The sequence below is a fragment of the Paramisgurnus dabryanus genome, chromosome 8 (genome assembly GCF_030506205.2).
Source record: "Paramisgurnus dabryanus chromosome 8, PD_genome_1.1, whole genome shotgun sequence".
Classification (NCBI taxonomy): domain Eukaryota; kingdom Metazoa; phylum Chordata; class Actinopteri; order Cypriniformes; family Cobitidae; genus Paramisgurnus; species Paramisgurnus dabryanus.
The window spans coordinates 18,998,326-19,021,780 of record NC_133344.1 but is presented as its reverse complement, the minus strand read 5'-3'; the positions used below and the strand labels follow the sequence as shown (position 1 = coordinate 19,021,780).

General features: G+C 38.1%; 2 protein-coding genes across 3 annotated transcripts; one reads left to right on the top strand and one right to left on the bottom strand.

Annotated features, from left to right (window-relative positions):
- The first annotated feature begins 360 nt into the window (after positions 1-360).
- On the top strand, positions 361-2,823 carry LOC135770388 (olfactory receptor 1500-like). The gene has a single exon (XM_065280085.2). The coding sequence runs from the start codon at positions 805-807 to the stop codon at positions 1,861-1,863; it is 1,059 nt and encodes a 352-aa protein (XP_065136157.2). The 5' UTR covers positions 361-804; the 3' UTR covers positions 1,864-2,823.
- Positions 2,824-3,689: 866 nt separating this feature from the next.
- Positions 3,690-22,918, bottom strand: LOC135770928 (protocadherin Fat 4). 2 transcript variants are annotated; one of them, XM_065280860.2, is made up of 17 exons: positions 22,270-22,918; positions 21,371-21,566; positions 20,586-20,930; positions 18,153-19,063; positions 17,395-17,569; positions 17,000-17,180; positions 15,263-15,513; positions 10,317-14,654; positions 10,132-10,233; positions 9,692-9,993; positions 9,503-9,591; positions 9,206-9,376; positions 7,653-7,780; positions 7,356-7,573; positions 6,837-7,095; positions 4,528-5,574; positions 3,690-4,041 (listed from the first exon to the last, which is right to left on the bottom strand). In XM_065280860.2, exons 1-17 carry the CDS (start codon positions 22,318-22,320, stop codon positions 3,800-3,802), a joined length of 9,006 nt encoding a protein of 3,001 aa, XP_065136932.1. In that variant the 5' UTR covers positions 22,321-22,918; the 3' UTR covers positions 3,690-3,799. The 2 variants fall into 2 exon arrangements, with proteins under 2 accessions (XP_065136932.1, XP_065136933.1); XM_065280861.2 differs by having other exon boundaries at positions 4,528-5,517.
- Positions 22,919-23,455: the final 537 nt, after the last annotated feature.

Below are 23,455 nucleotides of genomic sequence, written 5' to 3'. Positions count from 1 at the left end.
AATAATTGTTAAAATATGTTGGTGTAATATGTTTTTAAATTAAGGCAGCTAGTCTGGGACTAGAATAAGGGAAACTGCCCTGAAGTGTTCAGATGCAAAAGCCAACAAATGCCACCTCTGGCAAAAATGAGGCATAATGATTGTAACCGAATGCTCGCGACACAATCTATACATTTGTCAAATACTTTCAAGTCAAATCCGCCATCAGGCCATTCAGAAATATATAGCTTTTAGGCAAAAAAAAAAAAAGTTAATTAACAAGAATTCTTGCCATTCACACTTAGCAGGTTTTGCAACGCTTCAAATACAATTTTATTGTAAAGTGTTACCAACAGCAATTAGCCTACTCTTTACAACAAAGTTTATTATTTCTTTATAATGTATATGAATGAATATGTTCTGACTGTATACACAACATACAGAATCTACATAAATTTGTTTTACAAATAAGACTGCCTCCTTTGGACAGGGGACACATGTTCAGTTCATGATTTAACTTAATCTATATTCTATTGGACTCATCAGGTCACACCAAACACATGAAGTGTGTCATCTCTCTGAGGACAGAGTTTATAAACTGATGCTTTACTGGATCTCTGGTTGTTCATGCTGAGACATAGCAGACACAAGATATTTATTCATTTTACATGCACAGTAAGACTAAGGTTACAGTACCGTGTGGTATACAGTAAGACTAATGTAAGACATGGGGCTAAATCGTGATCATTTGATCATTTGTTAATTATATTAGTATTCATATTATTAATCTGCAAGGTAATACGTTTCTGCTACTGTAGATTACTGATGCCATGGATTTTGCATGACGTTATTACTTGTGTATATGTATTTGCAGTGAGAGCCTTCCTGTGCTTGGTGTTTCAAGGGATCTTTGGAGCCATGGCAGAAAACAGTAGCACTCGGATCACTGAAATCTTCCTGCTTGGAATTCCAGGAGTCCATTCACAGTATAATGGAGCGTTAGGGAGTTTTTTACTTTTTGTCTATCTAGTACTGGCCAGCGGAAACATTTTGATCATTTCATTTATTGCATATGAAAAAAGTCTTCATAAACCCAGTTATTTTATCTTTTGTAACCTCGCTGTATCTGATCTCGCTTTTGGAACGGTCACACTGCCCAAAGTGGTAGCCAAATATCTAGCCAAAAATGATCATGTAGAATTTTACTCGTGTTTTGTGCAAATGTATATCGTTCATCATTTAGGTACGGTGAATTCATTTTTGATGTTATTAATGGCCATCGATCGGTTTATTGCTATATGCAACCCCCTTAGATATCCTGCTATTATCACCAACCAGTCTATTTCATTCGCATGTGTTGGATTCTGGGTAGTTATTTTAGGATGGTTACCTCTGTTTACTTATCAAACTGCAAAACTTTCCTTTTGTGCTTCAGATGTAATTAATCAATGTTTCTGTGATTTCAATTCATTATTTAGCATTGGGTGCGGGGAGAAAAGCGAGCTTAGGAGAAATGCGTTCGCAATGGCCATGTTTACTCTTTTGGGCCCTTTAATGTTCATCATCTTTTCTTATATTGCCATTATTATATCTGTTTTTAAAATCTCAAGCATTCAGGCTCGATATAAAACATTTTCGACATGCAGTCCTCAGCTTTTAACCATATGCCTTTACTATATCCCCAGATGTACTGTGTATATTTGTGATTTAACCGCTGAAATGCCTATGGCCGTTCGGGTAATGCTTGTTATGTGGTACAGTCTGCTTCCTCCTGTTGTTAATCCAATGATATACTGCTTCAGAACCCAGGAAATTAAGGCTGTTTTAATGAAAAGAATTAGAGGTAAAATAGTTCAAATTAACTTAAAGACATTTGCGAGCTAAACACATTTGTACATCCTGTTAAGGCACTTCTGTGTACGTTTTTTTTGTTGTTGTTGTTGTTGTTGTTTTTTGTTTTTAAATCTTGACTAGAAATTTCAAAGTAAAAAAAAAAATTTTAATTGCTAAAGCTTTAATATAAGTTAAAGCAATGTACAAACATGTTGTCATGTCTTTTTGATTACATCAAATGTATTTAATGTGTTCTGTATAATAATAATTATCATCAAATGTTTTAAACATTTGTCCATTTTCTATTAAGACAAATAAGAATTTGTGTCATCTTTTAAAATACATTAATCTTATAAAGTGGTTGCAACATGGGGTTGGGGTCTTAAACCTCTGAATAACTGTTCCCATACAATTTTTAAAGATTCACAAAGATTTCAGTTTAAAATTAATTTTGTTTATTACTGTGGTGAAAATCAACAGGCATTTAGATCAGCTTCTACCTTTCAGAAAAATTTTGATGAAGATGCTGTAGTACATCTACCAGTCCATTGCTTAAAATACTTTACAAGCTGTTTTGTGTTATTTTAATGTTTTAAGATTTTTTATTTTCTTTTTTTTTAGATTTCATGCATAAATGTAACCCTGCCTGTGAAAATCAAGCTACATTGTAAAAGGTTGGATCACCTTTAGTGAACTGCATCTTTTTTCCATCGTGGCAATAGTGAAAATGTCCAACAGCTACATTGCCGTGTATGTGTCTTTTTGTATTTCCATGGATTATTCACTGAAATACTAACTTGGGTGACAACTAGCCCCTAGTCTCCAATAGCCATACAATAAGTATACTATGCAGAGACGGTTTCCCGGACAGGGTCCCAGACTAAAATGCATGTTTGAGCTGCTTTAACTTAAAAACACCATTTTGTTTAATTTTTGTAAGGTATGTTTATAAAAACTTCTTTAATGACCTAATATTAAAGGAATATTCAATTTTCTTAAAAGAAAAATCCAGATAATTTACTCACCACCATGTCATCCAAAATGTTGATGTCTTTCTTTTTTCAGTCGAGAAGAAATTATGTTTTTGAGGAAAACATTGCAGGATTTTTCTCATTTTAATGGACTTTAATAGACACCAACAATTAACACTTAACTCAACACTTAACAGTTTTTTTCAACGGAGTTTCAAAGGACTCTAAATGATCCCAAACGAGGCATAAGGGTCTTATCTAGCAAAACGATTGTCATTTTTGACAATAAAAATAACAAATATACACTTTTAAACCACAACTTCTCATCTAGATCTGGTCGTGATGTGCCAGCTGACCCCACGCAATACGTCATGACGTCAAGAGGTCACAGAGAACGAACGCGAAACTCCGCCCCAGTGTTTACAAGTGTGTTGAAAGAGGACCGTTCCTACGTTGTTGTATGTCAACTGATACTAATTAATGTCTTTGTGTCAGTTTATTGTTTACAATGGTCCGCAAATGTGCGTTTTATATATGTAACACGTGACCTCCCTACGTCACTACGCATTTACGTTAGGTCGCGCTGGACCAGACCTAGACGAAAAGTTGTGGTTTAAAAGAGCATATTTGTTATTTTTCTTGTCAAAAATGACAATCGTTTTGCTAGATAAGACCCTTATGCCTCGTTTGGGATCGTTTATAGACCTTTGAAACTCCGTTGAAAAAAACTGTTAAGTGTTGAGTTAAGTATTAAATGTTGGGCTCTATTAAAGTCCATTAAAATGAGAAAAATCCTGCAATGTTTTCCTCAAAAAACATAATTTCTTCTGGACTGAACAAAGAAAGACATCAACATTTTGGATGACATGGTGGTGAGTAAATTATCTGGATTTTTCTTTTAAGAAAATGGAATATTCCTTTAATAAGGCCTCATCCTGGATTAATCTAAACCCTTTCTGGAAAACCGCCCCTTTATGTACACGCACTGTAGCAAAACAATACCCAGCGTAGAAAATTCAAATGACTTCCTCCGGATCACTCTGAAAATCATTTGACGTATCGGTCGGTAAGCCAGCTATGTCCTCAAACACACCAGCATAGGTACTGAAATGGACTCCTAGATTTAGGAGACTCTCAAGATGCTGAACTCCACTAGAAACAGAGGAGCAGTGAAGACTCTGAACACATGGATGTGTGACAGTGGCATGATCTCTGAAGGGTGACGGGGCCAGTAGAATAAACTGACCTCTGGACAAATCTGAAACAGTGCAGAAAATGTTTTAATTAAAATAAAAATAAAAAATTAAACTTTGTCAATTTACAGTGTTCTTTAATAAATATTAGGTCATTAAGCTGACAGTGTACATTGATATTATACTTTTAAAAAAGGGGTCACATCAATGCCGCAGAAGTACCAATTTTGGTTCCCCAAAGAACCTTTTAGTCAAAAACATCATTTTTACCTTTTATATAAATTTAAAAAGTGTTGTTATTAAAAGACTGTTATTTAAGTAAATCAATTTAGTAGTGATTATTAAAGTAGTTCTCTGTATAATTTAAAGCATAGGCAACACATTCAGAAAATCTAATGATGATTTATACCACTTGATGGAGCCATTGCTAAACTTTAGAATAACTTAAACCTGTAAAACCTTATTTCACACAGGGCTTTCAAAGTAGTCTAAGATGCAGACAACAGTAATGTCAGTACTACAAAACATCCTTAAAAAATATTTTTTCTTACCTTCAGATATATGTTCATCTTTGTTGTCTTCTGAACTGATAAGGGAAAGTTCTCGTTCATATTCATATTCAGAGCAAGTAAATGAGCAGTGACTTTCACTCTCTGATGAAGTCTCTATTGCCCCGCCTGACCAGACGGTCCTGCAATGCGTTGTGGGAAACTCTCCTTTATGTTCCCAGGTTCCATTCAACTTTTCAACCTCGCCTTTTGAGAGATGTTGTGGGGGCTCGATCAGATCAGGAGCCAGTCTGCTCTTAAAGACATGAGATTGACGTTGCCAGTGGTGAAAGTGGTCCGCAGACGTTTTTAGATTAAGTTTAGGTGAAGGAGGTCCGTGATTGGTTTCACGTTGAAAAATCTGCGGCCTGTTGGGATCGATACCAGGATTGTCCTCTAGTTGTGCGGTATTAACATCTGTGCTATAGATTGTGTATGTGCTGTCAATCTCATAATATTCCAGTTCACTTCCTCCCAAACATAAGTTGCAAGGTGGCCCAACTTCACAGTAACTTTCCACTGCATGTGTTGAGTCTTTTGGCTTTATCAAATCTGGTTGTTTGCTGCCCTCATTACAGATGTTTCGAGGACATTCATCAGCAAGTCCTGCACTGAACGCCAGGTTATCTGTGCCGTGCTGTTTGGGAGGTGGCTTGAGGTAGACATCCTTTGCTTTAAGGCCAAGTTTGCCTTGTCTTTTAATGACAATGCATAGGACAAGAACCAACAAAATGAAGGCAATGGGAAAAACGACTGCAACAATCCATAAGGGGGCGCTCTTTTGAGAATGAGAACATGCAGAACCAGACACATTGTGTAGACAGATGCACCAGTAGTCCTTATTTGAAGGAAAGCTACAGTCTTTGTCAATCCAGCAGGGTGCTGAAGGACAAGAATCTTTAAGGCATGGGGTGAGGACACAGCGGTTTGGGGAAATGCACACATTTTGAAGGTCAACAGGGATGGATCTGGCCTCAACTATCTCATTGTAGCCTTTGAAAGGGAGAAGGTGACCATTAAATTTGATGTACTCAATACAGCCTTTAAAACCTGGAGAGCCAACACAAGAGCAGGTAAGCAACAAAATGTAGGGGTTTCTGTTGAAAGGCGGGGTGCATGATTTTTGAAAAACACTTTGGAAAAAGAGTCAGGCCGATTACCAAAACACACTGGTAGCCAATCAGCAGTAAGAGGCGTGTCTACTAACCAACATCATTGCCTGGGTTGCGTATGTGTGGGGCAGGTCTATCAAAAGAAGGTCCAGATTCTATTGGGGTAGGGGTGTGTTTGTTTAGGTGATTTCAGAGATCATGCACCCTGCCTTTAATTACAAGATTAACATAACCTGACCATTAGTTTTGTGCCAACCAAATTACTATGATTTTAAAACCATAAATAAGTGCTGAATTTATGCAAAAATAACAATAACTAAGTGGATAATAAAGTGCGACTGTATATATTGTATACAAAACTACAGTATGTGTCGATAGAGGATAGGATTTAAAGGGATAGTTCGGCCAAAAATAACATTAAACCCATGATTTACGCACCCCCAAGCTGTCCGAGTTGCATATGTCCATCGTTTTTCAGACAAACACATTTTCGGATATTTTAGAAAATGTTTTAGATCTTTCAGTTGATTAAATGTAATGTTACGGGGTCCACCCATAGTCCACGACCTTCAAGTCCAAAAAAAGTGCGTCCATCCTTTACAAATTAAATCCAAACGGCTCCAGGATGATAAAAAAAGGTCTTCTGAGGGTAATCCCTGCGGTGTTGTTGTAGAAATAGCCATATTTAAAACTTTATTAACGAAAATAAATACCTTCCGGTAGCGCCGCCATCTTAGTCGCGTCCGCATTCAGGATGAGAGCTTACACAGCCTACGGAGGCTACTCTGCTGCTGCTCTGTGCCCCCGCCCTCCAAATTTGTCATACGTCACTAAGAAAAGTGCGTACAATACGCTAATACTCTCTCCTGAATACAGAGGAGTCTAAGATGGCAGCGCTAAGTAAGGTATTTATTTTCGTTAATAAAGTTTTAAATATGCATATTTCTACAACAACACCGCGTGGATTACCCTCAGAAGACCTTTGTTTATCATCCTGGAGCCGTTTGGATTTATTTTGTGAAGGATGGACGCACTTTTTATTGACTTGAAGGTCGTGGACCCCGTAACATTACATTTAATCAACTGAAAGATCTAAAACATTTTCTAAAATATCCAAAAATTGTCTGAAAAACGATGGACATATGCAACTAGCCCCAGTGTCCACTGACAATTCAATACAAAAATCAGACACATACTAACCTAAGTTCTCATCTCTGGATTCTGCCAAGGGAGCTGTGCCTAGAAAAATGGTCTCTACTAAGAATACAGATTGGGATATAGTGATGTTGGTGTTGTTTGCAGCAGGTCGATCCTCCAGCAACAGAGTTATGTGCGCCCCCCTTCTGCGCAGTTGAAGAACATGCCACTGTCCATCAGACACATCTACATCTACATGCACCTCCAGTTGATGATCAGATGTGACATTTGTGAATACACACAGAGGTTTTCCATTTGATATCTGAGGAGGAAAGATAAACCTTTATGATGTGAACTGACAAAATGATCAGCGTTCACATTCTCACCCTCATGCTATCACAGATATATGCTTAATTCAAATAAGGCGGCATTGGCTATAACTTTAAATCTCATTGGTTCTTGTGTCTTGTCTAACTGAAGAATGGAAGTCGTATACATTTGGTATAGCAGGATAGGAATTTTCCTTAAGGTCTTGAATTTGTATGTTACTTGTTTCTAAAAAATCCTTCTGACACAGCTCACCTTAAGATTTAGAAAAGCTGTTGGACACCAGCACACAACCAAAACACAATTTTTTCTGACGGTCCTCATCTTGATCTCAACACTGTCAAATCCTGGGGAGTCTCCATCCTTCCCATCTAAAATGGCTTGCAGGAGCTGTTTTCTCCTGTAGCTTTCTTTGACTGAAAATTCAATGTGCGCCTCCCCATCGAGAGATAGTATGTGCTGCTCAGCCAAATCTATCAAAGACAAAATTTCATTCACTTTGATCTGTCACAGAAGCAACAGACAAATAAGAGATGTGAATGAATAAATTACTTATGGCACAGTTGGATCCTGTGAAAAGATCTCTACACTGGCAGTGATGGTGAAACCATCGGTCTTCACAAACTCCTCCATTCAAACAGTCTACAGTCTGGCAGGGAAGAACATCTGACCGTGGACATCTCAACGACAAAAAGACAAGTCATTATGAGGCAAAGGACAAGAATGTTCTTTTATAATACAAAATAAAAATTGTATTTAATATCCCAAAATAAATCAAAATTAAATACAAATGTTTATCAGTTGGAAAGAGCAGACCCTCTGCTTTAAAAAAAAAAAAGTTTCATCCTACCTTCACTAGTTCTTTAAGTTTATATCACCTCTCAAATATGGGTAGGTTCCTTAAAAAACATTTTTTATACAAAAAGCTGAGATAATTGCATTTTTGTGAAGGACTTTTGACAGAGATCCTATTCCGAGCGATCCTCAAAACATACACGGACATACAGCTGTTTGCTCTAGGGCGATATTACTAGGTTTTATAGGATGCGGAAGGGCACCACCTGGTGGATAATAGCGGTATTGCTGATTGCTGGAAAAACTTGTCATTGGCAGGGAAGCTTTTTCTCTTCATTGACGAGATAACTTGTCAATGGCGGGGAAAGAGTTAATGAACCAAAAATCAAGCAAAACCGGACAAATCCCGGATGCATTTTCTGTGTATTTTGCATAATATCTGTGTGAAATCTGAGGTAGTCTAGATTTAGCACCATGTTAACCTGAGTTAGTCTGAGTTTACCACCATCAGAGGTAGTGTAAAGTAGGGATGCACTGAATCCAGATTTTTTGGGTTCGGCCGAACACCGAATCCACTATTGAAGATTCGGCCGAATCCAAAACCGAATACCGAATCCTACACGCATCCTTATTCCATTAACACAGTAAAACACATTAATGAAGTAAGCAACGTCCACAGCAGTGTAGTTTTCATTTTATTTAATTTTAACTGTACATTATGCCAGGATGACAAATTGGAAAAACTATTTTGACAATTACCATAAGCCTATGCATAATGAAAGCGATGCGTTGCGACACACTCGTTTTTCCAATAAGCAAGCAGCTCCGCACTGAAAACTGGCGCTGAGCTCCGAGAGTTCAAAAATATTCAACTTTGAGTGAGAAGCTCTGCTCGTCAATGTCAGTTTTCACACAGCCGTCCAATTACAGTGGAGGAGGGGCGGGACATTACCACAGCAACCAACCGGCTCACAGCTGAAGCATCACAGCTACCAAGCGCTCGGCTGAAAAACAGCTGGCATTTGACGTCCTCAAGGCGTTTTCAGCTGTGTTTAAAAGTTTTGGTGTGTCCAGCCCCTAAGGCTCACCGAAAGAAGAAGCTCATCTCCACGTCAGCACCCGATATGTGTAATCAACGGCCGCGTGACGTCAACCAGCGTATCGCAAGCCTAGGGTTCGGTGGAAAAAAATCTAGGATTCGGCCGAAACCGAACCCCTTCAAAAAGCCCAGTATTCGGCCGAATCCGAACTCTGGATTCGGTGCATCCCTAGTGTAAAGTGATGTATGCAGAGTTACTTAAATGACTGACCGATCAAGTATATTCTGGGATTTCATGGATTTGAAGGCATCTGGACCAATGTTGTTCACTTGTATGTTTCTCATACATCCAACAAAGTCATGAGTCCTGATTTGCCTCTGCAAAATGACATCAATGGACTTTATTCCACCAAACGTCAGATTATTGGTCACTTCTAGAGTCCTGCATGTAAGAGTTACAGGTATGAGTACAACTACATAAAATATGGAAACATGGTAGAAAAAAAGAAGTATTTAAACACACTTTTACGAAAATTATATTGATGTAAAATATCATTAGAAATTCTACCTTTGAGTTGCTTTTGATCCATCATTTTCTGATAAGCAAAAGCCTTGCGGTTCATTGGTAGAGCAGTTGTCTATTTCTAAAGAGGCTATCTGAGAGACACAGAGGGATGCAAACCTCCAGAATATCTGACAAATGTTTTACAAAATTACTTGATATATACAGTAAGACTGATAAATGGAAATCACATACATTTCCGGTTCTTCTAACAGTAATGTTATGAAAACTTCCATCAGCCACTAGTTTTCCTGTGACCAATCGCACCACCCCAGATCCAAGATCATAAGAGAGCCACAGTCTCCCATTCACAATTTCAACGGCTAGGAACTCCAAAGTTGATGGGTCACCTTGGTTGTAGAAAAGTAAAGAGTTTTGCTGCAAAGTTGCAAATTCCAGAGAGATGAAGTTATTTTGGGGATCTAATGGAGGAAATTCGACGTAGGAAAGCTCTTGAAAGCCATAAGTGTGTTCTTCACAATTGACTCCACTTACACCTAACAATAAATAGAAATGGTATCAATAAAAATATGCATATTCAAATGAATTTAAATGTTTATAAAGGTTCTATTGTATATATATTAATGTATAATGTATAATTTGAATCATGTATAATTTAGGTAATACTGCCTTACCAAATGGACATTGACAAGAATATCCAGTTAACAAACTGAAGCAGTAACCATTTACACATGGGGAGGAAGCGCAGTGGTCAACAATGTAATCACAAAATCGACCTGTGATGAACATAAATGGTCAACTGGTTTATATCAAATAGATTTAAATAAGATAAACACAGGAAAAATACATAAGATAATACCTTCGTATCCTGGCCTGCAGTCACAGATGAACCCTCCCTGTTTGTTCCAGCACGTTCCACCATTTAGACACATCACTGTTTGACATTCATTGTCAACGGTATTACAGTGTGGCCCTGAGAATCCATCTCTGCATTGACAAAAATAAGTTCCTGGATTGTTATAGCAAGTTCCTCCATTTTCACAAGGTGTCTTATCGCATTCATCCAAGTCCAGGTCACACGAATCTCCTGTGAAGCCTGTTCGGCAGGAACAGTTGAATGTTGCAGCAAAATACGGAGATACAAATATAAGACTAGAGCTTTCCAGCACAACAACGTCTTGACTAATGTGAATGTTTCTGCTGCACGTGGCGCCATTTTGGCAAGGCTGAAGTGTACAGGGGTCACTGGTTATTTGGGATATAGTGACATTGCTTTGTCCTTCCAGTAACCGTTTATGCACGCTTGATATTCCACTCGCCACGTCCGCAGTCAGATACTGTCCGTTGTAGCTTTTTACAGCAGCCAAAAGAAGCATTTTATCTTGTAGTAACTTTATTCCAAACACGTGCGTTTTGGACGCCTGTAGATTAAAGAGGCTATCCAGAGCTTTGACAAATTTTAAATACTTTAAAGAGAGGAATTCCTCAAGTGTAGATATAGAAATGTAGAACAACACACAGTTGTCTAGAGAGACATTAGTAAAGCCTTTGTAACTGACATAGATGCTGTTGTTGACAGAGGGGTGGAGCTGATCACTCGCTTCAATGGATATATTATACGTTGCCTCTCCTTGGTACGGCGAGGACCACAAGTTACACATACCGAATGGGAAACTGAACATTCTGAGCGGCCCCTTTCTGATGGCGCAATTGAACCCATCCAATTCGTCCCGATCGTTCGGCCTCACGTTTCCGATCAGCCCTCCTGGAAAGGAGCTTCCGTAATATTTCACTAAAATATTGATGTTCCTCTGCGATGGTGCGTTATCATTTTCATCCAGGACTTTGACATGAAACACAGTGGTGGAGGACAACGACGGCTTACCAGCATCTTGCACCACAATGTGCAGGTGAAAAAAAGGGTTGTGTTCCCGATCAAGAGGCCTTGAGGTAAAGAGTGCCCCATCAGATGTCAGTGAAAAGCTGTTTTCGACAGCAGGTTTCATCAGCCAGTACGTGAAAGGACCTTGATTTGGAGGAAGGTCCTCATCTGTTGCTGTTAAGGTGGACACCATGGTACCAGAAGGTTGGTTTTCCCTGATAAAGCCTTCTGTGATTGCAAGTTTAGGTGAGTTATCATTAACATCAACAATGGTAATGGTTACTTTCGTGGTTCCTGTTACAGCAGGTGAACCTTCATCAACAGCAATGACTGTGAGGTTATAAAAAGGCCACAACTCCCTATCCAGGTAACTGTGAACTGAAATGATCCCCTTAACTGGATCTATAACAAAGGAACTGTTTATATTTCCATGTTCTATGCTGTACAAGAACCTGCTCCATTCCGGTATCACATCACGGTCCACTGCTTTAACTTTGGTGATGGCTGTCCCAATAAAAGCATCTTCTGGCACTGCTACCACGTAAACCATAGATTCAAACTCAGGTGGGTCATTTTCATCTAATATGTGAATATGCATCAAAGCTTCATCCATATTAAATCCAGTAATAGGTCCTTTGTTTTTTGCCAACACACGAAGGACATCATAATTTTGGCCCCGGTTCTTCAAATCTCTGGAGATGTATATTATTCCTGTATGCTCATCCACCACAAAGCCAGCTTTTTTACTCTGTCCTGCAAGAACGTAGAACACATCTCCATCGGGTCCCATGTCATAGTCTACAGCGACTACTCTGCCTATTTCTGTCCATAAAGGCAAAGCTTCAGACACTGAGAAGTTGTATAGATGTCTTTGAAAAGCAGGGATGAATTCATTAATACCAGTGACCTGTACGTGTACGTGTGCAGTATCGTGCAAATATGGATAGCCTATGTTGGTGGCCTTGACTGTAAGTTTAAAATGCTGATGTTGCTCAAAATCGAAAACCTCAGAAGTGGTAATAGTGCCGTTTGTACCATCTAAGTTGAAGAGATTCCAATCTCCTGCAATGAGCGAATAGGTGATTTCTCCATGAATCCCTGAGTCTGCATCAGTAGCCCTGACTTGCAAAACCAGGCTTCCGATTAAAGCATTTTCTGAAACGGAGGCCATGTATTCTGTAGATGTAAATATGGGGGGGTTATCATTTAAGTCTGTAACATATACCGTGATGTTGATACTCCCCATCTTGGAATGCCAGCCTCCATCTTTGGCAATGACATTTAGATTGTGGGCTTTTGAATTTTCAAAGTCAAGGTCTTTAACCAGCATGATCAGCCCTGAAGAGTGTTGTATGGAAAACAGTCCATTATCATTCCCGCTATTAAAATGATAGGAAATAAGACCATTTACTCCAACATCGTTATCTTTGGCTTGGATCTTTCCAATGATTGAACCCGTGGGTAAATCTTCAGGAACAAAAAACTGAACCTTACTGTCAGGGAAATATGGTGAGAAGAGATTCTCTCCTGTGACTGTGAAACTGATTTCGTTTTGGGTGGAAAGCGGAGGGTAACCTTTATCTTTAGCAGTGACTTGAAGAGACAGGATACTGTTGAGACTGTTTTTTAAAGTTTTATTCACCAAAACTCTTCCACTGTTGTGCTCTACCTGAAAATATAGAGATCCATTTCCACCACTATTGAAGTACTCAATGCTGTTGTTCATTTCAAGAGAGTCTTGATCTATTGCTGATAACAGGATCACCTCCGTTCCCACTTCCATGTTTAAAGGGACAGGGACCAACGGCCTGATGGATAAAAACAAAGGTGGGAAACGATTGTATAGTACAAATGTCACCGAGACGAGGGTGGAGCTGTTCAAAGGAACACTGCCACAGTCAGAAGCTACAACTGTAAAACTCAAGATTAATGAGTCAGATTCATAGAGAGAAACGGGCTGTTTGGTCAAAATATCTCCAGTGGAAGCATTCACAAAAAAATGCTCATTTGGCGGGTCAATAAAGTACAGGATCTGAGCATTCTGATTAAGATCTTGGTCGGTGGCGCTCACTTGAAGGAGGAACACTTCATGGTCATTCATCTCAGGCACAGTGATGGAGTACAGAGGTTGAGTAAAAAATGGTGTGTTGTCATTGACATCCGTAATATCAAAGGTGACGTCTGTGCTGACACTCCAGGCAGAATCATTGGCATTAACTTTCACTATATAAAGATCCTGATCTTCTCTGTCCAGCTGGTGCGCTAATATTATTATGCCACTTGCTTTGTCAATACTGAAGGGGAAGTTTTTATTTTGGCTATTTAAGATTGTATACTCAATAACAGCATTTACACCAACATCATCATCTGTTGCCGTTATCTGTATGATCGAAAAGCCAACAGGAGCATCCTCAGGAACCTCTGTGATGAAAATTTGTGAGAATCGAGGCGCGTGATCGTTCACATCAAGAACGGTGATTATAACCTTAGCGATGGCAGAAAAACTGACTTTGTCTTCATCGACGGCCTTGACTGTGAGATTATAATGGGGTATTTTTTCTCTATCTAACCGCTTTGTTGTGGTTAGAGTGCCGTGATTCATGTCTATTTTAAATGCCCCTTCGATATTACCAGCCAAGATAAAATACTTCACCTTCCCAAACACTCCGGAGTCAGCGTCAGTTGCTATTATATCACAAACCTTGCGTGCTGCCAAGTTCTCATGAACCTCACACCTGTAGATTTTTTGTGAAAACACAGGTGGGTTATCATTTACATCGCTGATGTTGAAATTAATTTCGGCATAGGATGAATAAGGTGGCATCCCAGAGTCTCTGGCTTCAACTATCAGATGAAAATACACATCGGTCTCAAAATCTAAAGGGTTCTTCACAGTCAGCTCACCAGTGCTATGGTGAAGCTCAAATGCCTCACCAAAGTTTCCAGAGGCCAGGTAGAAGGACACAGGTAAATTCCTTGCTGTTTCTGCAGTTACATAAGCCACCAGTGTCCCGGTAGGTTCATCCTCTGAAAGGAAGGCCTTATATACTTGAACTGCAATATAAGGAAAGTATGAGTCATTCTGAAATCTGACAGTCAATGTTGTTGTGTCGATTTTTGGATCATCTGCTCCGTCTTGCACGTGAACGTCAACCGTGATGTCATTTCTTCTCTTCACTGAATCTGCAGTGAAGACCGTTCCTGTGAGAAAATTTATAGAAAAAAGATGGGCATATCGGCCATGAAGAGAAAATTTGATTTTGGCGTTCAATCCATCATCTGCATCTTCTGCCATCACTGAGCACACGACCGATCCTGTAAAATACAAAAACAACAGTTTTTCAAACCTAAATGACAATCGATCCCAAAACATTGACTGTTGATTTGGTAGGCAAGTGTAAAGTTAGAGATTGAATATAGACTAAAGATACCATTAAAAGACCCATATTATGTAAAATCCATGTTTTTCAAGGTGTTTGGACATAACTGTGTGTTGGCAGTGTGTGAACACAACCACCCTACACTTAAGATATCCTGTTTTGATTCTCTTGTTAATGTGATGTCACACTAACAAAGCTCTGCCCACAGTCACTGACTGTTTAATTTTACCCAAATGCTTGTCTAAATGTGTTTGTTAGCATGTTGTAGCTAGCATTAACGGCTAAAGGTATTATTGTCCTAGACTGTGTTCACAGGAATCAGATCTATTTTTAATCGAAACCAGTAGCTTATTTGCATTTAAAGGTACAAACAATGAAAACTAATCTTTATTGCTCCCCACCCAAATATTTTGGACATGCCATAACAAATGATCTGAAAGGTATTCACAGACACATTCTAGGTACATCTGAGACTTATATTATCTTATTTTATCTTGTAAAAATGGGCATAATATTGTCCCTTTAAGGTCTGCATTGAGTCACCTTTGGCTATTCCAGCAGGAACATTGGCCACATATGGTCCATAAAGAAATGCTGGAGTATGATCATTTACATCCTCTACAGTTACTGAAACAGCAGCTGAGCTGGAAAGCATCCGTGTGGGATGTCCATCAGTCACAAACACGAAGAACCTGTAAGAAGCCACCACCTCTCGGTCCAGTGCACTTATGGTGAACAACTCTCCAGATGTTTCATTGATGGAAAGGGGAACATCTGATCCATCTAAATAATATCTGCAATTATGTAAAAAGTTTTAAAAACAAAACAATTTCAGTGACACAACTATAAAGTCTCAAAAAATACAAAAGAGTGCCGTAGGGATGACGCATTTCTGTAGGACAACCTGGAAGTTAGCAGGACACTGGTTCCCTTTACAAAAAGCCCATTAATTTTTCCCATAGACTTTTGGATTATCACAAACAGTAACCTCTGTGTTTACCAAAAGTTTAAGACACTTTTATGTTTGTCCTTTACAGATGAACACAACTTTTATGAATTTTGAAGTCTAAATGCAGAAATAAAAAGCTAACCTTAGGCTACAAGCGAACTACACCACGGCCACTCGACTTCAACGTCATCACCACCACCACCCTTCTGAAAAAAACAGCATAGATCAGCATAATTCCCATGCTGGTCTATGCTGGTTTAGCTGGTGGTCACCAGCAAACCAGCGCCAAAACACAACATATGCTGGTATGCTGCTTTTTCCAGTAGGGCAAGCTTTGGACAGCTCTTTCAAACTTTATTTAAAACATTTAAAAACATGTTATTTTCGTCTGTAGTCCCATGTAGCAACTTGTTAGCAACCACCAAGACACGTAAAAGCTTTAAAAGTCATGAGTGAGGGTATAACTGGTGTTTTATGTCGTAAAATAAAATGTAAAAAAATCCTGGGTGTCATGAATCCGTTCTGTCTCTCACATTTAAGGACTCTTATTTTGAAGTTTTGTCTGTCTCGTTCATTTTTGTAGTTTTGAGTAGTTTTTTTGTTTATTGGTCTGTGTGTTGATTGTTTCGCGGGTGTCTCTTGTTATCCCTCATTACCCAGTGTATTTAATCCCAGTGTGTGCCTTGTCTGATGTTGGTTGTTATACGTGTTTACTTTGCTTGTGGTCATGTTTGCTTGTTCTTAGTTTGGATTATGTTTGCCTGTTGCATTACTTTCAAAGTTAAGTTAACTTTGGATACAATCTCTGCCTGCTCACTACCGTCATTGGGATTGATAACCCAAGATCTTATTTGAAGTGTTTAAGTGAAATCCCATAAAAAAACATTGCTAAAATGCTAACTCGCTTCCGGGTTTTGCCTACAAAAATCCCTGCGGCACTCTATTATACTAGGTTTTTAGATAGGGTTTGCTAAAGGGACTTTAAAGTACCTTGTACAGTAAAAATGGAACATGAATCTCAGTACCATGGTATATAGCTCAGCTGGTACAGCATTGTGTTAGCAGTGCAAAAGATCATGAGTTTCATTCCAGGGAACACACACTGATATAACATATAGCTTGAATGCGCTGCAAGTACCATGAAGATAGTACTGGCACAAGACTTTTGACATGGTAAATGCTTAGCTTAAGTTCCGTCATTGTACAAAGAACAACAAAACAAAATTTACTAGTGAACATAATTCATAATTATTATTACACAGGCATAAAGCTGTGAGTTTTAACATAAATGGCAATATTATAACCACACTATAATCTACTTATTAAATTACCTTAGTGGTGTATTAGAACCGTCATCTATGTCTGATGCTGAAACTCTCCCAAACACAGTTTCAACAGAAGCATCCTCTGACACACGAGTATCAAATGTGTCCTCATCAAATACTGGAATATTGTCATTGACATCATCGACAATAATAATCAAGGTCCCTGTGCCTGTCAGTGATGGAAAACCTAAAAAGTAAGATCAAAGAACTGAACAAATGCTCATGAATAATGAATGAACGAAAGTACACGCGACTCAATCTGTGAAAATCAGTGAAACTAGATTATGAGACTTTAGCCTGGATTTCACAGACAGGATCACATTTTTTTTTTTTACTTTCAAAAAGTGGTTACAGCCATTAGGGTCTTGAAGCAGATGACTCTCAGATATGCAAGTGAATACCTGAATCAACAGCGATCACTTTCAGCATGTGCTGACTTTTCGATTCCCGGTCAAGATTTTCTAGGATGTGGAACGTCCCATTGAGATGAAGTAAAAAAAGCCCCTCTTCATTACCCGACTCTATAGAGTAGGTCAGTAAACTGTTCACATCCAGGTCATCATCAACTGCGTATATCTACAAAAGATGCATTGAACAATTTAGGAAAATCCATAAATGAAAGAACAGATAAAAAGTTAAACATCTATTGAATTTAAAGAGATAGTTCACCCAAAAATGAAAACCGATCAAAGGGCCCCATTGACTTAAAGTGTTCCTTTATACTTTAGGTTTGATTACAAACATTCCTTAAAATATCTTCCTTCGTGTTCATCAGATCAAAGACATTTATACAGGTTTGTAACAACATGAGAGTGAGTAAATGATGACAGAAATTAAATTTTTGGGAGAATATCTCTTTAAGCTAAATAAACCAGAATTATGTCCCCCGTATTTCCTCTTTACATGATCTAGGGGTGGTTTCCCAGACAATGATTAGCTTAAGCCAGGTTTAGGCCTTAGTTTACTTAGAAAATATAACTAGTTTTAACAAACATTTCTTATTAAAATACATAACTTGTGTATTTTGAGGCTAAACAAAGGACACTGCAGTATTTTAAGATATCAGTACAAGTTTTCAGTTTGCACTGTTCTTACATTTATTTTAGTCTAGGACTAGTCTAATCCCTGTCCGGGAAACCACCCACTATACTTTAAGTACCTGATGAATGTTCTGAGTAGAATCCTCTCCATTTTCAAGCACATGTAAGGTCAGCGATTCAGAGGAAAAACTAGGCACACAGTCATTAACATCTACGATTGTGATATTGATGGTTGCTGTGGCAGACCGTTGAACGTGACCCTGGTCTACTGCCGTGACTGGAAAACTGTAAAAAGCCTTCTTCTCACGATCCATCTCATCCATCACTGAAAGCACACCTAGAACCGAGTCTATCATGAAGCCTTTCTCTGAGATGTAAAACCGCACGTCCCCGTTCAAACCAATGTCTTGATCAGATGCATGAACCCTGAGAAGGCTTGCTCCACGTGGAACATCCTCATATATTGTGAGGTTGTAGGAGCTTTGGGTGAACTCTGGATTGTGGTCATTGACATCCTCGATTAGCACAGTGAGGTTGAATGAGCTGAACAACTGAGGTACACCTTTGTCTTTGACTTTTACTGTGACTGTAATGGCATCGTTAAGTTCCCTGTCTAACAGCCTTTGCAGGTACATGACTCCAGTTGAGCTGTTTATACTGAACGTGTCTTCTGTCGGATTCTTTAAGCTGAAAACTATTTCAGCATTGAGACCAGAATCAGCATCTGTGGCTTGAACCACCGTAACCACCGAATTAAGGGGGGCATCCTCTGGAAATATAACAGTGTGGGGTGTTGTGATGAGAGGTGGGTTGTCATTGACATCCAGAATGTAAATGGTCACTTGGGCTGAGGTTGTGAGCCGAACATCTGGTGGTAAAGCTCGATCACTGGCATGTACGAGGAGGCTATGTGTCGAGACTCTTTCTCTGTCTAAATCACCTTTTAAACACAGCGCCCCATGCTGGTTTATGGAAAATTTGCATTCAGGATCTTCTGATGTCACCACCAAATCCACTTTTCCATATATACCTGTTACATACACATACATGAAACAAATAAAGGTAATTAAAGCGAGTAAATCATGGATTGAAACTAATAAAACTTATTAAAAATCCAAACTAGACATCAAATACAATCTTAGGCAAAAATTTTTAAGTGCATGATCTCTGAAAGCCAATGTTGATTTTTTAAATCACCTAAACAAACACGCCCCTACCCCAATACAATCTGGACCTTCTTTTGATAGACCCGCCACATACGCAACCCAGGCAACGATGTTGGTTAGTAGACACGCCCCTTACTGCTGATTGGCTACAAGTGTGTTTTGGTAGTCGCCCGACTCCCTTTACCAAATTGTTTTTAAAAAATCATGCACCCCGCCTTTAATTTAGCTGATGCTTTTATCCAAAGCAACTTACAAATGAGTAAGGACTTAACATTTTGTCAATGAGCTAAGAAAAAGTGCAAATAACAAAGCCATGTTTACAAGATGATAAGTTAAAGTTGGAAATTACTATTATATAAAGTACACATATTACTAAAATAAATATATATATTTTGATATTTACAGTAGGAAATGTACACAATATCTTCGTAAAACATGATCTTTACTTAATATCCTAATGATTTTGACCCAACCAATGTATTTTTGGCTATTAAAGTTAAAGTTACTGAGTCAAAAAGCCTCAAAGGTTCAAAAGACCAAAGATCAGGAGATAAGAAACAATGTGTGAATTTCACTGTGCACTAGAACACATAAGAAGTTTCATCCTGAACATGATATATAAGAGCAAAGCAGGTTGTCCATTATTAGCAGAATCCAGTATCCCCATGAGAGAGACCCCTATTCATCTGCTCAGGAGGATTACAAAGGAGAAATGACGTAAGATTTAATCAGACTGCTTTGGTCTGTTCGGAATTTCCCTATTTAAACCCTGTTGGGCTTGGAGGTTTTGTGCCTGAGGCAAGACTGAAAAGAAATTGTGGGTATCATTAATTGTGCCAAATTTACTTGGGCTAGTTATGTCAACACAAATTTCTTTAGCAAATCTTTTACTGTATCTTCCTTTAGGGTCAAAAGTTGTAAACACATTAACGGGATAGTTCACCCAAGCTCGGTCATCTTTTATTTACCCTCATGTTGTTCCTACACCTGTTTCTTTATTCTGTTGAACACAAAAAAAGATATTTTGATAAATTATGGTAACAGTTGACGGTACCCATTGACTTCTGTACTTGATAGCACCCACTTTGAGTGTCACGCCTATTTTGTTTGTTTTGTACCCTACAATGGTAGTTAATGGGGACCGTTATCTGTGTGGTTTCCATCATCAAAATATCTTCTTTTGTGTTCAACAGAAGAAGAAAGAAGAAACTCTTACAGGTTTCGAAGAACATTAAGTGAGTAAATTATGACAGAATTTTCGTTATTGGGTGAACTATCCCCTTAACATTTAACAAACAACCCAAAACAATAAATCAAAATCTAAGAGCACTAAATAAATGCATAATATCCTTTATAAGTGCAGTGTTGCCGCTATTATAAACTTACCGTCATCTGCATCTGAAACATTCAGAGTGAGAAAACACATTCCAACAGGTGAGTCCTCCAACACAGAGACAAGAAAGGTATTTTGACTGAAAACTGGAGGGTTGTCATTGACATCAATCACGTTGAAATACACCCGGACCCTATTGAGCTGCCCGTCCCCTTGTTGTGCTGCAACGGTCAGGATGTAGTATCGCTCCATCTCAAAATCCACAGCACGGGACAAGAGGAATTTCCCGGAATGTGGGTCGAGTAGGAAAAGGCCATCACCATCATCTTCCAGCACAGAGTACACTGACTTTGCAAGTTCCTCGTCATATAAAACCTCCACATGTCCAACTATCGTCCCTGTGACAGAATTAGTTATTTAGTGGCAGTCTGAGGTAAATGCATGCATGTGTATTAAATGTATATATAATGTGTATTAAATGTAATAATGTGTATTAAAATTTGGATTAATACACAATATTAGACATTACTGCCTGATTTACACCAGAAAGAAAATGATTGTGGGTACTGATGGTACTGAAGGATTACTGTTTGTAGACTTTTAAAAACTGGAACATTAAATAAGGAATAATACAAATTTCATAATGAGATTTGAAGCATCAAAGCATTTCATTCATTGATTTCAGTCATTTACATGGCCTTACTCAGTCAATACTAAGGATATCAAGGTTATTTTTCTTTACATTATGTAAGATGTTTTTATGTAGACAAATTACTTTTGCTGAGTTTTCTCAGGCAAGGTCACATATGGAATAAACAAAACCTTAAACAATGCTTACCAGGGGGTGTGTCTTCCCTAACTTCAAATGAATATACAGATTTGGAAAATGATAGTTGTGTGAACCTTCTATTGCGAAGTGGAGTTATGCCAGGCTTGCTCATAGACACATTGAACAATTTTTCATTGCTGTGAACCCACAGTTTACCCGATGAACTGATGCAGCAAACATCACTCACAGCAAATCTGAAGAAAATCTGTAGAAACAAAATAATAAGACATATACACTGCTTGGGAAAACATCATAACAAAAAGAAAAGACCCAAAACATGCGTTTTTAGCCTTTAAATCCCCGTGTGTAAAGGAAAGGTTTTCTTTGTGCGAGGCCTTTTCTGAGAGCAGCAACAGTACACCTTCATTTGTGTGAGGTCTCTTTTTATTCCCCCATTACCAGAGTATCCCACGCCAACCTGAATATGCCTCTTTATTTGGGATCCCCAGGTGCCTGCCTTTGTTGAACTCTAAAATGTCAACTTAGATCTGGACAGTCTAGTTTCCAAAGAGTCTCTGGAAATCAAACTGAATGTACTTATCATCATTTTCTATCAACCATCAATTTATTATTATTTAACTCTATTGTGCCTGCTTATCTCTTTCTCAAAGGCTGAATAATGTGCAACTGATTATTTTTCTTTTGGTTTCCTTGATTATATATTAGTATATATCAGGTCATAAAAACTAATAAAACAGCATTTTTAATACATTATAAATTATTAAATATTGTATAATAAATAAAGAAGACACTTTTAACATTGTTTTTAAGTAAATAATTAATTAAGGTTTTATTTAGGCATTTTAAGTATCGTAAAGTAAAGAAAACTCATATTAAACTTTTTCTGAATGCCACAAAACTTTCAAAAACTACTTTTTTTTAACTCATTTGCATAATGAAAGACTCACCGCCGAGTGCAGGAGAAACGCACAGAGATTTATTAATCCAAACGTGTCCATTTTGGCTGGTATCCATTTACCTCTCTATACACCTAAAATTATTTCTAAAACACATCGCGTATTTTAACATCTGTGAGATCTTCAGAGGAAACACATTTGCATTCTGTAATCATTTATCTCAACGACGTCGGTGGTGCTGCTGCTGCTGGGCTGCGTTCAGCCCCGACAAAACGTAGCACAACGTTTATTAAACTGAAACGGTGATGCATTGAACACCCTGTTGTGATGACGCAAGAGTTGCAACTACGGTAGCTGAGAGGCCATTCTTTGTGTTCTTTTTTAAATGTTTCTAAAGCCTGATGAAATCGTTATAAATGTGTGTTTAATACTGTAAAATACCCTCGATGTTACAATCACTGACCTTACTGTCCAAAATGAAAGACAACATTCCAACTTGAACCCATTGAGAGAGCTGTCTCTTTACTATCGCGTGGTTTTATACATCTTGCCGCTGATTGGGCTGACATTTCTGACACACCCACCAAACAAGAGAAAACGCTTCTAAAACCTGTTGCATTCCGTTGCACACCGTTTCCAGGAAACATGTCGTTCAACCCGGAAACCGTAGCAAAACGTTGCGCACCGGTGTGAGATTGAACATGCCCCTGGTAAACTGTGGTTGCGTTGTGTCACGAGACACCAGTACAGAGATTTTATTGGCAGAGAAATGCCGCCTCTCCGACGGCAAACCCAAAACTATTTTTTGAATATAAAAATATCTTATATCTCAAGATATGCTAAACATAATGATATTGTTAATAATTAGAAATGTAATAAAGACATAAAGTTAAAAGTACAAATATCAAAAATATAATATCTGAATAATATTTAAGAACAAACAAGAACTTTTTTGCAAAATTGAAATATAATTTGTATGATATATATAAACAAACATAGGATATATATAAACAAACATAGGCTACGTATAAAAATATACCTATAAGTAGTCCTATAAAACACAACAATTGGCCTGTATTATACAAGCACTAAATACTTAAGAAAATATCATTTTAACTTAGCCTTTTATTATTTTCACATACTTCCACTCTATTCTCAATTTAATGGTTGATTTAGATTAATAAAATCATGTTTATAAAGTCTAAAGCTATTTTGTATTTGGTCTATCTACATTTGA

What these genes read in the sequence shown, in the direction of transcription:
- LOC135770388 (XM_065280085.2), top strand. Translation starts at nt 805, where the DNA reads ATGCCATGGATTTTGCATGACGTTATTACTTGTGTATATGTATTTGCA.
- LOC135770928 (XM_065280860.2), bottom strand. Translation starts at nt 22,320, where the DNA reads ATGGACACGTTTGGATTAATAAATCTCTGTGCGTTTCTCCTGCACTCG. An exon ending in CGTTTCTCCTGCACTCGGCG is followed by an intron (nt 21,567 to 22,269) that starts GTGAGTCTTTCA and finishes TTGTTTCTACAG; the next exon opens with ATTTTCTTCAGATTTGCTGT. An exon ending in CAGCTTTTCTAAATCTTAAG is followed by an intron (nt 7,096 to 7,355) that starts GTGAGCTGTGTC and finishes TTTCCTCCTCAG; the next exon opens with ATATCAAATGGAAAACCTCT.